The 17,913-nt window shown below is 40.0% G+C and overlaps 1 protein-coding gene across 3 annotated transcripts in view; it reads left to right on the forward strand.

Annotated features, from left to right (window-relative positions):
- dpf1 (double PHD fingers 1) overlaps positions 1-16,854 on the forward strand; it is a 49,040-nt gene extending 32,186 nt beyond the window's left edge. For all 3 annotated transcript variants that reach the window (XM_061682503.1, XM_061682501.1, XM_061682502.1), the window contains exons 9-12: positions 6,429-6,548; positions 10,767-10,879; positions 11,849-11,930; positions 13,040-16,854. In XM_061682503.1, coding sequence (XP_061538487.1) covers positions 6,429-6,548; positions 10,767-10,879; positions 11,849-11,930; positions 13,040-13,110 — 386 coding nt within the window. In that variant the 3' untranslated portion in view covers positions 13,111-16,854. The remainder of the gene's footprint in view (positions 1-6,428; positions 6,549-10,766; positions 10,880-11,848; positions 11,931-13,039) is intronic.
- The last annotated feature ends 1,059 nt before the right edge of the window (positions 16,855-17,913 follow it).

Genomic DNA, 17,913 nt, shown 5'->3' on the forward strand with positions numbered 1-17,913 from the left:
CAGACTTTTTTGTTGTGTAACCTTGGCCAGATCTGTGCCTTGCCACAATTCTGTCTCTGAGCTCTTCAGGCAGTTCCTTTTACCTCATGATGCTCATTTGCTCTGACATGCACTGTGAACTGTAAGGTCTTATATTGACAGGTGTGTGGCTTTTCTAATCAAGTCCAATCAATATAATCAAACACAGCTGGACTCCAATGAAGGTGTAGAACCATCTCAAGGATGATCAGAAGAAATGGACAGGACCTGAGTTAAATATATGAGTGTCACAGCAAAGGGTCTGAATACGTATGGCTGTGTGATATTTCAGTTTTTCTTTTTTAATAAATCAGCAAGAAATTTCAACAATTAAGTTTTTTTCTGTCAATATGGGTGCTGTGTGTAGATTAATGAGGAAAAAACTTAAATTATTTTAACAAATGCCTGCAATAAATTATTTTAACAAATGCCTGCAATATAACAAAGAGTGAAAAATTTAAGGGGGTCTGAAAACTTTCCGTGCCCACTGTATATAGGTAAAACCCTGCTGAATCCTGGTGGTTTGCACATCTGCCTCACAGTTCTAAGGACCCGGGTTCAAATCCGGCCTCGCCTGTGTGGAGTTTGTATGTTCTCCCCGTGCCTGCGTGGGTTTTCTCCGGCTACTCCCGTTTGCTCCCACATCTCAAAAACATGCATGGTAGGTTGATTGAAGACTCTAAATTGCCCGTAGGTGTGAATGTGAGTGCGAATGGTTGCTTGTTAATATGTACTCTGCGTAGGGCTGTCAACCAGATCAGGGTGTACCCCGCCTCTCGCCCAAAGTCAGCTGGGATAGGCTCCAGCATGCCCGCAACCCAGGTGAGGATAAGCGGTATGGAAATGAAATACGGTAGGTAAAAGCCATTCAACAGGCTTTAGACACAATTAAACTTATTCAAAAATGTTTAAATGTATGAAAACACTTTTTTAAATGTAAATTCCTTAGTGCCTGTTCTGTGATTGCATGGCGACCGGTCCAGGGTGTAGTCTGCTTTTTGCATGCATTGTAACATTTTCGCTCTTATGTAGCTAAAATAAGGTAACCAAAATAGTAGAAACAGCTCTCTGTATGACAGCACCACTGCATGCAAACTACAAACAATAATAATAATAATATAATAAACATGCTCTACTGTAAAATCTGAACTAAATTGCAACAGGAACTTCTAATTAGGCAGTTTTAACAGCAGCAGCAACGGATTTGACACATTTACTACTGCAAGTATTATAACACAGTGGAAGCTTGTCAAATTAGATATAGCCAAGTGACATAGATTATAGCAAAATGCACCCCTTGCCACGAATTTTAGTATCTCTGGCAATTAAGTGCAGTACTTGTATAGACTATTTTGTATTGTAATATGAAATGTTAGCTTTTGTTTGTACTAAATTACCAAAATTGACACGCCGTGTCTGAGTATTGTTTTGCAAATATGACGCAAGTAAATATTCGTCATTACTGCAATTTCCACTTGTAACTTAATGGGTTGTCAATACTGCTGTACTAAAGGTGATGACAGCGATAATATTACACTAACTCATATATGAAGTGATGATATGAAAAATCACATTTTTAATCAACTAAAACACAAACCAGGTCCTCATGTATCTCCTTCCATCACAGGTTTGATGAAATGCAGGTAATATTTCCCATAATGAAAAGCTGATGCAACCAAGCTCTCATAATGGTATCTCCGGCAAAAAGATTATTAAAATTTTGTCTATCTGTCTTATGAATTTAAGGTAACAGTGAGAAGCCATGGCCACAAGAACTCTACAAATCCGCCTTTAATAATATCCTTATACTAAGGCTGTGGTGATTTAAATTTGTGTACATTGTGGTAACAGGCATCTTCTAACTATAATTGTATTTTATTGTATGTAATACTGTTTTGATCCGACCCTTGTGTTATTTAACAGTGCACAGTATAGCAGTCATTTTTTATAGTTACGACTAGCGCTTGCTTGTTTAGTTTTAGTGTGTGTACAGTGCAACCTTGTTAAATTCTTCAGCAGTATTTCTATAGTCATTTCATGTTCTTTGTCTCTCTCTTGGACTCTCGTTCTGATCAGAGACTAGTTTAAATTATTGTACTCCTCCAAGGATTAAAGCTAGACCCTGTGAGGCACAATACCAAATCTATCCCCCTCTTGCTTCTCCTTCCCTTCTCACCCTCTTTTCAATCACATTATCACCCTCTCCTCACCCCCTATCCCCTTTCGGCCAAACAAAATTCCTCCCTGGAATAGAGGGATTAATGACCCCTTGCCCATACACACACACACACACGCACACACACGCGCGCGCGCACACACGCACACACAATCACATGCTATTGTCTATCTGCGTGTCTCTGGGTTTAGCTTTTGCTTTTCTTCATGACAAATGGTTTCTTTTTTGGTTGTGTGAGTGTGTCTGTGTGCATTCCTAAATATAATCCGCTGATAGATTAAAAAGGGCCATCCATTGAGTCTTTTCACATATGCACAAGAACACGCATGCAAAAACAGTCTGCAGAGGTCATGTGATTGCTTCCATTAATGGTATAAAGCGTACAACAGCAAAACAGTAGTCAAGACTCTATATATGTAATTAGATGTGGACATGGCGGCTGGACTGCTTTGCAGTGGAGCTTGTGAGTTTGTCACACCAAGTGTTCTGTGCCCTCTTGTGGTTGGAGGACATGATTTGGTGTTGGGTGCGTGCCAGACGAATAAGACAGGCAGTGGGTTAGAACGCACAACACTTGGTAAAATGAGGGGAAATAAAATAAAAACTCAAAAGAACCTGCATACATACAATGAGAGGAAGGCATGACCTGCAGTGATGGAATATGATTTTATTAAAGTGGCCAGCGCATTCGCCTTTTTTTTTGCGAGTTTGCATGTTCTCCCTGTACTTGCGTAGGTTTACGGTTTCATCCCACATTCTTAAAAATATTCAGCATGTTAGGTTAATTGAAGAATCTAAATTACCCATAGGTGTGAATGTGTGTGTGAACCATTGTTTGTCTATATGTGCCTTGTGATTGACTGGCGACCAGGGCAGGGTGTACCCCACCTCTCACCCACAGACACTCGGATAGCCTCCAGCTCACTCGCGACCCTGCTCCAGTTAAGAAGTAGAACATAGATGGATGGATGGTATTAACTTCTAAACCGCTGGTGTCAAACTGGTGGCCCGGGGGCCAGATCCGGCCCGCCACATTATTTTATGTGGCACTCGAAAGCAAATCCTTTGCGTCGTTTTTTGCAAATGTATCAAAATTGCAAATTGTCTTCACTTGTAATAACTTTTAGATATTACAAGCATTTTTTGTTGCCAATCCACCCTTTTAAAATAAATGCAATAATCATTGTTTTTAGAGGCTTCTGGTTTCAAAATAGTTATCCATCCATCAATCAGGAGTACATTTCTCACCGTTTTCCTTGTGACAATAGTATGTGCTAATTCCAGGTCTTTTTTAAGCTCTCCACAGGTGGTCCTTGGCTCTTGGACAACTCCTGATTGTTATTTGCACTCCTCTGTCACAAGTCTTGCGAGGAGCACCTGATCGAGGCAAATTTATGGTGGTATGATTGGCTTTCCACTTACGTATTATGGTCCCAACCGTGCTCACTGGAAGGTTCAGAAGCTTAGCTATGCGCCTGTAACCAATGCCATCGTTATGTTTTGTAACAATTACTTTCCGATGGTCTTGAGACAGCTCTTTGCTCTTACCCATCATGAGATGTGTCTTGACTCACACCTTGGCAATGAGGCCTTAGGTGTTGTCTTGGCTTTCCATACCTTTTTGCACCTCCCTTTCTTCATGTGTTCAATACTTTTTCCCTGTGTCATTTCAAATTTTTACACACAACTAAATTTTTGAGCTGTTGTTTTCTACTTTCTTTGTATGTATGGATTACTTGGGTTGTTCCGAACATCTGGTGAAATTTTCAGGTCAATAGCACCTTTGGACGTATATTTAAGGAGAAAAATGGTGCCATGTTAAAATACTTATTTCAGCCCCTGTATCTGTGTATATGTGTATATGAGATGATAATTCATTTATATGGGTTCACAGTCATAATGGCCCTCTGATGGAAGTAATAATTACGATGTGGCCCCTGACAAAAATAAGTTTGATACCCCTGCTAAACTCTAAGGAATGAACTTCTAGTTTGTCTTCTCTTAACATATCTTGTTGGGACTGAGCCCTATTTTGGAATAAGTGTTGTTAAAAAAAAAAAAAAAGCACCAAAAACACCAAAGAAAATGCAATAAATGTTTGTATGCTTATGATTGCTTATGATTTGAAGTGAGCTGGTTCTGAGTGACTTTAGACAAATTTTTTTCCTCAATAATCAAATTTTCCAAATTGTATGGGCTGGGTGGCTTTTATCTCTAGATGTAGGCACTGGATTATATTATTATTATTATCCATCCATCCATCCATCCATTTTCTTTACCGCTCATCCTCACTCGGGTCGCGGGGTGCTGGAGCCTATCCCAGCTATCTTCGGGCGGGAGGCGGAGTACACCCTGAATCGGTCGCCAGCCAATAGCAGAGCACATAGAAACAAACAACCATTCACACTCACATTCACACCTACGGGCAATTTAGAGTTTCCATTTAACCTACCATGCATGTTTTTGGGATGTGGGAGGAAACCAGAGTGCCCGGAGAAAACACACCCAGGCACGGGGAGAACATGCAAACTCCACACAGGCGGGGCCGGGATTTAGACCCCGATCCCCAGAAATGTGAGGCAAATGTGCTAACCACTGTGCCGGCATCTTATTATTATTATTTCAGCCTTAATAGGTAAATACATTCATGGCTGCTCAGTGCTCATATTCATGATTTTTTTTTTTTAATCTGAAGGACATCTATTATTTTGTCAGTTTTTAGTTATAGCGAGGGCTGTGCACAAATCGGTGGTGACTCGAACTGGGATTCGAGTGGGCGTGGAAAAACGATCATCGGATCAGAATTTTTGGACTCGAATCAGAATAAATCTTAGAATAGCATATGACATTTTTCTGACAAGAGCTGCAACTGCTGCCACATTGCATTTACCTAAAACATTCAAAAAATTAATGATTCTTAGCCTATGTTTATGACCGATGGCATTTTGACTTAGTTTCTAAGTCAAAATGCCAGTTTCTGCGCATGTGTGCAATTGTAGTTATTTCTTGCAGTTAAGGTGATCATGGATAACGGATGCAAATAGCCGTAGCCCTCCACCGAGACTTCTGCATAAGGAGGCGTCCGATAGTCAAGCCCGAGGAACTGTACGGATATTCATAGCAGCACCACAGCCGAAGCCGGAAAAGAGGCAACTGCAGTAGAATGAATGAGAGAAAGTTGATCTGCGCAAGCTAAGAAGCTAGCTAGAGAGGAGGCAGCTGGTCCCAGACAGCAAGAATTTATATCTGGTTCAAACTTTGATCATGGTATGGTGAGGGATCTTGGTTAAAGTAAGCCAATTTAAACTAAAAAGAAAAACTTTTCCAGAGGCAGAAGCGGCAGCCCAAACGTGTCAGCGTAGCTACTCTCTTTCTGCTTCAATTAATAGTTTTCAAATAATCAAATTAGATTTTTCATTTGTTTGACTATATGATATGTCTTCATTTCGGAATAGTACAAGGATTCAACTCAGATTTGGAAGTTATTCATGACTGTCAACACAAATTACAACTCTGGATTTAGAGGGCGAGTCTGAGCCACAGTTATAATGCATTTCATCTATTTACACCACTTATCGGGTTCAGGATTGTGTGGAGCTGGAGCCTATCCCAGCTGATTTTGGGCAAAAGGCAGAAAACACCCTGGACTGGTCACCAGTCAATCCTCTTGACTTGTGACTCTTCAGTAAATAACAGTGTGGAACAGTGTCATTTGAGACACTGTTCACTGACACTCCTCCTCGCCCTCTCTCTCTCTCTCTCTCTCTCTCTCTCTCTCTCTCTCTCTCTCTCTCTCTCTCTCTCTCTCTCTCTCTCTCTCTGTCTGCCTGTCTCACATTCACGCACACACACATTGCGCCCCTGTGCCAATGTCCCTCCGAGGACATCTCCTATAGGCTGAACCAAACATTTGGTGAACCAGGTGCGGTCCTTGCAAAAGCAAAAAGATAGAATAGTAAAAAGAAATATCTCCTGCTGAGAAGTTTCTTTCATATCTCACAGGTATATGTTTTAACGTTGACATTTTGTTGTCAGAAGACGACATGTTTTTTCCAGTCATTCTGTTTTGTAATGACTTTTCTCTTCGCAAATCTGTTGTGCTGTCAAGAAGCTGACACCACGAGCTTGCTTGCTCAACATTAAAGCACACTGAGTTTTCCTTTTAGAGTACTCTTCTTCCACTGTGCAGCAACCTGCTTCCTAATCCGCCGTCTCTTCTTTCCCCTTCCAACAGCCAAGAAAGCAGCGGATGGCTCGGTAATCGCCAATGGATACTGCGACTTTTGCCTTGGTGGCTCAAAGAAGACTGGCTGTCCTGAGGACCTTATTTCCTGTGCGGACTGTGGACGCTCAGGTAGGGCAAAGATGAAGGGGATGTTTGGAAGGACCAAGGTGGTCCTCTGTTGATGCACAGTGACTTGCCCCCCTTTGCTCATCGAAACATCATATAGTCTTTATTATAGACTACATGCAAATAAAACAAACACAAGTCTCAATATTTAAAGATGGACCATACCAATGTTTTTAGCCCATCTTCAACCAATCATGTACGGCAAAATGTTGGAGAGATTAAAATGTCACCCTCCACGCTCAAATGGCTCTCATCGTATGTTTTTCACCACAGTATAAAAACAAACATGAAGAGATTTTTTTTAAAGTGCCAGTCTCTTCTCAACAAATTACAGTGGGTACGGAAAGTTTTCAGACCCCCTTAAATTTGTCACTCTTTGTTATATTGCAGCCATTTGTTAAAATAATTTAAGTTAATTATTTCATCATTAATATACACACAGCACTCCATATTGATTACAAAAAAATTTAATTGTTGAATTCTTTACTTGTTTATTAAAAACGAAAAACTGAAATATCACACAGTAGTAGCAGTAAGGGCGGCACGGTGGCCGACTGGTTAGAGCGTCAGCCTCACAGCCTTCTGAGGAGCGGGGTTCAATCCCCGGTCCCGCCTGTGTGGAGTTTGCATGTTCTCCCCGTGCCTGCGTGGGTTTTCTCCGGGCACTCCGGTTTCCTCCCACATCCCAAAAAACATGCATTAATTGGGGACTCTAAATTGCACGTAGGTGTGAATGTGAGTGCGAATGTTGTTTGTTTGTATGTGCCCATGCGATTGGCTGGCAACCAGTTCAGGGTGTACCCCGCCTCCTGCCAGATGATAGCTGGGATAGGCTCCTGCTGCACATAAGGTTCCTAAGAGCACAGTGGCCTCCATAATCCTGAAATGGAAGACGTTTCGGATGATCAGAACCCTTCCTCGAGCTGGCCATCCGGCCAAACTGAGCAATTGGGGGAGAAGAGCCTTGGTGAGAGAGGTAAAGAAGAACCCAAAGATCACTGTGGCTTAGCTGCAGAGATGCAGTCGGGAGATGGGAGAAAGTTCTAGAAAGTCAACCATCACTGCAGCCCTCCACCAGTCGGGGCTTGATGGCAGAGTGGCCCAATGGAAGCCTCTCCTCAGTGTAAGACACATGAAAGCCCTCATGAAACACCTGAAGGACTCCAAGATGGCGAGAAATAAGATTCTCTGGTCTGATGAGACCAAGATATAAATTGTTGGCCTTAATTCTAAGTGGCATGTGTGGAGAAAACCAGACACTGCTCATCACCGGCCTAGTACAGTCCCAACAGTGAAGCATGGTGGTGGCAGCATCATGCTTTTTTTTTCAGCTGCAGGGACAGGGAGACTGTTTGCAATCAAAGAAAAGATGAATGCGGCCAAGTACAGGGAAATCCTGGACGAAAACCTTCTCCAGAGTGCTCAGAACCTGAGACTGGGACGAAGGTTGACCTTAAAAAAATACAGTGACCCTAAGCACACAGCTAAAATACAAAAGGAGTGGCTTCAGAACAACTCCGTGACTGATTTTGAATGGCCCAGACAGAGCCCTGACTTAAACCCAATTGAGCATCTCTGGAAAAACCTGAGAATGGCTGCCCACCAACATTCACCATCCAACCTGACGGAACTCGTGAGTATCTGCAAGTAGGAATGGCAGAGGATCCCCAAATCCAGGTGTGAAGAACTTGTGGCATAATTTCCAAAAAGACTCATGGCTGTTTTCGCACAAAAGGGTGCTTCTACTATATACCTAGCAAAGGGTCTGAATACTTACGGCTGTGTGATATTTCTTCCATCCATTTTCTGAGCCGCTTCTCCTCACTAGGGTCGCGGGCGTGCTGGAGCATATCCCAGCTGTCATTGGGCAGGAGGCGGGGTACACCCTGAAATGGTTGCCAGCCAATCGCAGGGCACATACAAACAAACAACCATTTGCACTCACATTCACACTTACGGGCAATTTAGAGTCTCCAATTTTTTGGGATGTGGGAGGAAACCGGAGTTCCCGGAGAAAATCCACGCAGGCACGGGGAGAACATGCAAACTCCACACAGGCGGGGCCGGGGATTGAACCCGGGTCCTCAGAACTGTGAGGCTGACGCTCTAACCAGTCGTCCACCGTGCCGCCTGTGATATTTCAGTTCTTCTTTTTTAATAAATCTGCAAAAATTTCAACAATTCCGTTTTTTTCTGTCAATAGGGGGTGCTGTGTGTACATTAATGTGGAAAATAATGAACTTAAATGTTTTTAGCAAATGGCTGCAATATAAAAAAAAAAAGAGTGAAAATTTTAAGGGTGTCTGAATACTTTCCGTACCCACTGTATATCCATTGAGAGCATGGCGTTCTTCTAGTTTAGAAACATACATATAAGTAACACTATATTGAATAATTACAGTATAGAGTAAAACTAAGTCGCATTAACTCACCATAAATAACAATTGTGATGATTTGACTATATTTAACTTGCCACATCACTTGCTGATGACATGTTAAGCTGATTTAAAATGTTCCCATTGTATTAGCATTTCCCAGTGACATAACTTAGGGATTTGATGTAAATATAGTTGAGCAATAGGCCCAACTCAAAAGTATACATAAAAAAAAAAACCTGTCTGTTAAGATGTAAGACCTTAACAATATATCAATGCTGTATGCATCTGACAATGAGAGGATAAATCTAAATCACCAAGGTGACCTGGAAGCCGACACGGAGATCTTTAGAGATAGAAGTTGATTCATCTCTATTTCACCAATTTTTTTATCGTCATAAAACATAATCTGATTTTCCTGATGCTAATGTGTTAGTGGACATGAATAAATTGGTGAAATTGAAAAAGTCAACTGTGTCCTGAAGTTATGCATTTTTATTCTGTGTATTGTCCAATATCAAGTCGTTTTCAATCGGACCAGATTCCATTTATTAATGATTCATTGCTTAGTAATATGAACAAAATATGACAAACAGTACCTTTTACCATCTTTATTGTACTGATGAGTAGAAAATGTTTGTTTTGTTGGTTTCTTTGGAACACATGTTCTTATCGATTAAACATAGCATTGAGCTACGATCAAAAGAAATGAAACTAAGAAGATCCTACGCATCTCATTAATATGATGACACATGCTCAGAATGAAAACATAATATTCCTGTCCAAATTCTAAATAGTTCACTGATTACAATGTTTGTTTTTGTTTTTGTTTTTTTTACAATAAAGTTAACCATATTTTTGGGTTCACCTTATTGTCTGGAAACAGAAATAAATGTTTGCAATCATGTTGTAAGCTGCATGCATTTTCCATTAACCATTGTTCTTTTTCTGATTGAATGATTTTCTACCGTGAATTTAGGCTGTGCATTCTAATCAAGTATGATGTTGTCTCTACTACATGTACCATTTCGTCTATTTATTATCTTATCAGTCCATTTGTTTCTTGAGTTGTGTGAATTTTAAAAACATTGTAAATTCTTGAAGTATTTATAAATGCACAGATTGCATCTGACAGATTTGCTGTATTTTTTTTATTTTATGTACAGTATATCTATGTATATATTACCCATTCAATGTTTCTTTTTATCTAAAAATAAAAAATAAAACCAAAAAGATGTACGTGCTTTGTAATGTATAGGTTAAAGCATGCAAAACACTGGTATGGTCCTTTTCTTCAAACCAGAATATTGCAGGAAATATGGATGAACTAGTTTTTGTTGTTGTTGTTTTTTGTTAATTGAAGTCCTTACAGTAGGTCAACTAATATGAAAGTAAATACAGTAAGATGGAAAAGTGTTGAATGAAAAAGATAGCATTTGGACAGCAATGCCTGTCTCTAGTAACTGAAAGAATGGCTTAAGTGTGGTAATGTTTTGGCTTTATTACCAAATACCCTGATCATTGTTCACAAAATACTTTTTCCATAAAATTTCATATTATATAATCAGTTTAAAACAATGCAACAAAGATGCTAATAGAAAATAATTTCCATTATCTAATTAAATAAGATGTTCACGTCAAGTACACTGTTGAGCATCTCTTAAATCGGAATAAATCACTTCCAAGAAGTAATCCAATTAATGGATAGAGGGCTGGCAACATTCAAAGTACACAGTAGTGGTGAAAATTATGTGGGCATGTGCGTGCTGGTGTGTGTGTGCGTGTCTGTCTGTCTGCCTCTGTGTGCGTGTGTGCGTGCGTGTGTATGTGCATGTGGCGAACCCAGGCCACCCGTCCTGTCTGCAGTTCACAGTGAACATGACAGCTGCAGTGAGGACTTATCGCTGGCAGTGCATCGAGTGCAAGTCCTGCAGCCTGTGTGGCACCTCTGAGAATGACGTAAGATTTCACTCAATCAGAAATTAGTGGAAAATGTTTTTAAATGCAAGGGCTTTGCAGTTTTGTAATTTATTCAGAATTAAACATTTGCCTAGCAACTGGAATGCCACTGCACCTGCTCTGTGCACATGTGCAAACAGAAAGGCCTGCTGTTGTGTGGTCCTGCTGGACATATTATTTTATGATTGCAGAAGAAAATCAACAAAGCTTTCTGGTATAGTAATTACTGACTGTATTCTGTACAGCATTGTACTAAACATTGCAGGCCATTTCATTGTATAGTTCATTGTCCTCATGAACACGTTTGACTGCAAGCACACACACACACACACACACACACATAGAGTCATCATTAGGGGGTGCAATGCCACATCCCAGCTCTAGGGCCAGTGGTCTCATACACAGTAATACACAAAATTCAGGTTTATATGGTTTATGGGGACATGTGCTGAAACTTTGGATTTTAGCTTTCTCCACCCCTAGAAACACTTCTGCATTGTCTGCATTGAGGACTCTGGCTGTGTCCTCATAATTCAAAATGTTCTCATTTTGTGGCGTGTATGCATACGACATCTCCACAAAAACAAACATGCACACACACACACACACACACACACACACACACACACACACACACAGGTTTTTCATGTCAGATATTGCTGGCATTAATATTTGTCAGCACAAAAGCTGTGACAATCTGAGCTGATAATGTTAATAATAATAATAACTTCATTTTGGTAAAAGTGTACATTCATGATTAACAGAAATATTATGTTTCCGATTAGTAGAATAAACGTATATTTATTAAACTTTTCAAAAGTCCATGTTTAACTTGAAATTCCAGAATGGATGTATGTTAAAACCATGCACTGCATTCTTATATCCAGGTATTTCCATTCAAGGAAATTCAACTTAATAAATGAGTCTCTAAATTATCTGTTGAATTGAGCATTTATTTTTCTGTTCCAGGATCAGCTGTTGTTTTGTGATGATTGTGACAGAGGCTACCACATGTACTGTCTGAGCCCTCCTATGTCTGAACCTCCAGAAGGTATCTATTACCTTTACTAACCAAACCTACTTCATACCAGCCTACTACGCGTTGGATGTATTCTTTTTTTATTATTCCAATTTCAAGTGACACTAATATAAATCAACAACAAAAATCATTCATGATTTATTAACAAACTTTACAGCTGAAATTAGATGTTGACTATCTAGCAAAGGCAACAACATAGTTCAACTGAATTGCTCAGATTCTTTTGACAGTTAATGTCACATGTTTGTCCACCAAAGGTTTCCAGGCAGAGTTAGCAGGAGTCAATCATAACTGCCCTGTAGGCCAATGAAGAAAAGGCATATGGGCTCAGATGTTTCTAATATCTTTGCCTCCCCAACGTTACATTACAAGCTAATAAAATACCAGAAATACCTGTATTTGTGATACAGTACATTTCTAACACCACAAACTATACCACAATAATGAACATTGTTAACTTAGTATAGCACCACAAAACTGAGTCAACAAAAGCATTATATTTTTAAGGACATATGTTTTTATATAGTCTGTGCTTGTTTACCCATGCAATGTTCAGTAAGCAGATGCATTTTATTTTCATTTTACACATTACTGAAATTTAGCAGGTTCATTTTCTTCAGTTGCCTTGTAGGGCACATTCATAGGCTTATCGTACTGGATGAGGATTTTGAATGCTGTTGTCATGGAAATAAGTAGTACAAATTTACAGTAGTCGGTTTCCATGGCGTTACTTGGCTGATTGCAGAAGCAGTGTCACTATAGTGCAACACTTGCCGTCTGAAATGTTGCGGCTGCACATCTTTTATTTTTGATTACACACAGTATTATAAGGTTAGGATTCAGCAGTTATTAATGAAGTCTCACTTAATAAAACTCCTATTTTACATATGCTGCACAGTTGGTTCTTACTTAATGTCACAAATCCCAAACCCATACTAACCTACTTGTCAAATCCCTTCCACCCGCTAACCACAAGCCCAAATGTGATGCTGTGACATCAAACTTTCATTTACAGCATTACTTAACACTCTGAATGAGGGATTAATCCACAAGGCTTTACAATAGCAATGATTGAACTCATGATTGGTGTGTGTGTGTGTGTGTGTGTGTGTGTGTTTCAGGAAGCTGGAGCTGTCATCTGTGTTTGAGACAACTGAAGGAGAAGGCCTCAGCCTACATCACCCTCAATTAATCTGGAGAGCTAGCTCTGCGTGCCTCATCTTCTTGGCCCTTCACCCTGTCCCAAACATTCCCTCTGTCGCCCTCTGTCTCTCTGTTTGAGCCTCGACTGCCCTGTCGACAGGCACCGGTCAACCTCTACGTTCTGACCTTGGGACCTTTGACTCAGCACAGGATCCAGGAACTTCATCTGAACATCATTCGAGGAGAGCTACGTACACTGTAACTTCCAACGTCCATTTGTCACTCACACTCGTCTGCTGTGAATGAATGTGAATCGACTTCCACCACACACACAAACACAAACACAAACACAGAAAACACACACATTCTGTCCTCCTCTGGTGCAGAAGAATTCATGAGATGGCAATAGGTTTGCTCACAAGACACACACTCCAGCCTGTCAAGGGTACTTAGAGGAATACTACTCCACTGGCTCCCCTCAAGGGCCCTCAGCAGAGCCCTAATGATCTCTGGTTGCAACTCATTCAAGTAGTGAATGAGAATTAACAAGATGGAAAGGTGCAAAGCAGAGGACGTGGCTTGGAAGACCCTGGATAACAACGGGGCGACAACTGTGGACAATGAACGCTTACGGCTTACGCTGCAGTGAACTTCTTCAGTAAGATCTTGCTTCCTCGAGCAGTTTCCAATAATTGTACAGAATTCAGAATCATTCTAAACTCTTGCAGACAATTTCTCGTGTGGAGCTCAAACCACTTTACCCCATAAATGATTTCACAGTGGATTATGAAGGCCTATATTGTCCAGTTAATATCAACATGTGAAAGAAGAGAGTGGATCTTCTCAAATCAGCTGTCTCTGATAAAACACTGTATTTGGGGTGTGAAATGACTGTTTAGACTTAGGAACTCTCCAAACATCTTCCACTTCTGTGAGACAATGACTGTGAAGCCAACACATCACCACGTGCTTGTGTATTGTCAGTGTGTTGCGAATGTACGGTTGCTGTGTGGATAACGCAGTTTGTCTGGCTTTTTTAATGATTCTTTTTTTATTGTTATTACGTTTCATCTGCATGTCTTAATTTTGATTGCTTGGGAAATGTTTATAATTGAACTGGAGAAGAAAGCACACTTAAATCGCAATAATGTCTTTGTGATAAGAGCTGTTTTGGCCAAATTAGCCGTGTTTTAAACTGTGTGTGTGCGTGTGTGTGTGCGTGTGTGTGTGTGTGTGCACGCGCGTTCATGCGTGCGCGCACTTGTGTGCGCAGTCATTGTAGCTGGCTCCACACTCAGTGGGAGCTTCTGTATGTGAGTCGTTGAGTATGAGGGAGGTAATTTGAATGTGAGGAAAACCAACATTTTCCTGTTCAAGCATTCCGGCAATGATGCAGGTGACACAAAGTAATTCTTTTAACCAGGAAATGTCACAAGTTAATGCTCAAGTACTACTTATGTGCAAAACCAAATTCAAATGGCTGAGTCTTGGAGTTCTCACTGTGATACACATCGTCTACCAGCCATTCCATAAACAGCTCTTAAGTGAGACGTGTTTATTTTTAATTATATGTGGTCTTATTCCGCTGCCTCTTTATTCTTTTTTACAACACACTCAATAGGAGCTCAAACTGCGGAATGAACATCAGTTTGATAAACAGTTTTTGTCTTCATTATTCAATTTACTCTGCCTAAAATAATGGCATGACATGATCAAATATTTAGTTGGACTGTATTTATTAATAGCAACCACTCCTATAACTTAAGTTTACTTGTTTGCAAGCTCATTATGACCAGCTGTATTTGCATCAAAATATGTCTGCCTGTGTGTCACAGTCATTTGCACCGTTGACACATGTACAGTAGCATAACATAACATACACATCTTTGGGCGCGGTGATCAAAGTTCCAGCGAAGCCTCATGTCATTCGTTTCTCTCTGTCTCTGCACAATAAACCACCAAAACCAGCATGTACATATGTGTCACTCAACCAGAGAAAAAAAAAAAAACAATGTTTCATTGAAGATACAAACTAGTTTATATTTTGAGGGAGTCTACTATTGAGGAAAAATAATATCCTGAGACAACATGTCTGGTTAACATGAAAGATAATGCAGAATATAATTTAGGAGGGTGATTTTAACCAGTGAGGATGCATCATTCCAATAATCTTTTATCTTTGAGATGCAAGATGTCTTTTTAAAAGAGAGAAAAGGGGAAATATAATTTTTAATGTACAGTACTGTGGAAAAGTCTTAATCCATCATTAGATTTGTCGTTTTAGCAATGCTGTAGTCAGCGTGTAGAACTCAGATGTCACTCAGTACAGCACAGACTGCCACCAAAGTCAACAAAAGTAACAAATAACAACAAGGAACGATCAGTGATGAGCGCCTTACTAGTGTTTTGTTTTTGCGTCTGTTCATTAGTTAGGTAATTTCCGGGTTTGTGGGGAATAACGAACCAATCGGCAGTGCCACTATCATTCTAGGGGGCTGCATTGATGCCATACAAACTCAAATGGTGAAAATGCAATCCTGTATCTGCACCTTTATAGAGTTTGGTTTTGTTTTGCATAATCCAGTATCTGTCCTACTTGTACTTTGTCGAATTAACTGCTATGAGAAAGGTTTAAAAAAAAAAAAAGGCAACAAAAATGGTAGAGACTTTTGCACTGTACTGTATGTGATGGCCAAAGTAATTTTGTTTACATGAATGACGCCTGAAATGTTTCAAATTTCACATTTGATAGTCAATGATTATTTATTTGTGAACAAGCAGAGACAAAACTATAACCCTATTATAATTATCTGCATTCTTTGGTCTTTCTTTTCCCACAATCTTGGTCCATTTGATCTCTCACTGCGCTTCATTTGAAATTAGCAGGAACGAGTACAAAAGCGTTACATACTGTACTTTGTTAAAACATTTCCAGCAACCACACCTCCGCAAAAAGAGGCTTCCATTCAACGCAAACATGGCCATCAAGCTGTGCTGAAAATGCTTTCATGTTGCCATGAAAACAATGTTCTGCCATCATGTCCGAGGGATTTGGGCAAATGGATTTGTACATTTTTGGAGGAAACTTTTTTGTTTTTACCTTTATATCATGCTAATTGTACTTTTGTTGGAAATCCTACTAACTTCTCTGATCACAGGCTGTCATAATGTCCTGGTTAAATCCACTAAGCAGTCATCTGGGTTGTGAAATCTTCATTTGAGTGCAAAGAGCTGACTGATTGTTTGATTGATAAGAGATGTAATGTTTGCATTTTTTGGATGGATGAAGATGATGGTAACTGAAAAGCCTTTAAAATGAAAGTTTTCCTGGCACTTAATGATAGAGTCATTTTTGATTGTACGATGTGAGAAGGATAAGGCAGCCATTTTGTAATATGGGCATCATGTTATTGTAAATTGAAACTTAAAGCATCCTGCTACCCAATTTAAAAATGTGGACTGGCAAGGTCAGAGAGTTGATGCTTTTTCGGCCATTCTCGGCTTCTCTTGTAAATTCCCATTCTGTGATTTTGCTTGCACTTTTTAATTTTTCCACCAAAAAGAAGATCATTGTAAGAACTGTACGTATGCGTGTGAGTGAGTGCACTTGTTATTTTTGTATCATTTCCCCCCAATCTGATTGTCTTCTGTAAATAACCCCAGATAAAAAGTTTTAATTTGTCTTTTCTAACTCGAGCGGAAGATGCAATCTTCTTCGACACTTTTTATTCTCATGCTGTCATCACTGCAATCGTTGTCTGTAAATTCAACATTCTCCCCTTTTTCTTCCCTTGACTCAGTTTTTTTCCATTAAAATGATGAGACTGAAAAATAATGTCTGTGTTGTCCATTTGTGTTTTTGTATGCTTGCGTTTATTTTTTTGTGCTCAGACTCGGAGCATGTAAATGTAAGTTATTCAATTTGGGAAAATTATAATTGTAGGCAAACAGATGACCATCTTTTCATCTAACAGGTACTAAAATGCCCAAAAACATTTTCTCGATAACATGCTGCAAATAAGTCACATTTGGTGGCTCCACATTGCTTTCTTCTTCACTGTGCCATGGACAAGTGACCAGTCCAGTATACCCTGCTTCCTGCCTAAAGTCAGTTTGGATAGGCTGCAGCTCATTCACAACATTAATGGCAACAAACAGTATAGAAAATGGATGGATGGACATTAATTTGTCTTTCCAAAATTTTCCAAAGGTATCTGAGTAACCATTAATTATGTCCAAAAACAACGGCTCAAAAATATGTACCATGGAAGTGTTCTTGTCTATTGCTGACTTGAAATCCTATAAAAGGTCAACATCAGGGCCTGCAATTGACTCTTGAAAACCACTGCAGAAGAGAACATGCTTTGCTATTCAGCGCAGGTCCACTTTTTGCTCTTTGTGTACTCCTGCAGACGAGACATTCATCACAGTGTCTGTGTTGGCCAGACCCGACAGCAGCAGGGTGTAGTTGAGCTGATCAACCATTTCCTTTTCCCTTCTCTGCCTCTTTCCACTAGTCAAACACCAAAAGGCTTCCTTGAGGAAATATAGGTATTTAAAATATGAAATAGGCTTTGAAAACATGCTTAAATACTTCCTCCATTCAATATTTGGCCGGACTCCAACTTTTCTAAAACCTTCCAAGCTCAAACAGCCCCCTGCCACCAGCTCCAAAACCTCAGAAAACCCCATGCCTGAGTGAATGCAGCACATTCACGTGCCTACACACACTAACACGCACGCACGCACGCACACACACTAACACGCACGCACGCACACAAGCATGCACGCGCACACACAGCCTAAAGCCACCATATTCAGCTTCATCATGCTGACCTCAGTTTCCCTTTGA

The sequence above is a fragment of the Phycodurus eques genome, chromosome 7, assembly GCF_024500275.1.
Source record: "Phycodurus eques isolate BA_2022a chromosome 7, UOR_Pequ_1.1, whole genome shotgun sequence".
Taxonomy (NCBI): Eukaryota; Metazoa; Chordata; class Actinopteri; order Syngnathiformes; family Syngnathidae; genus Phycodurus; species Phycodurus eques.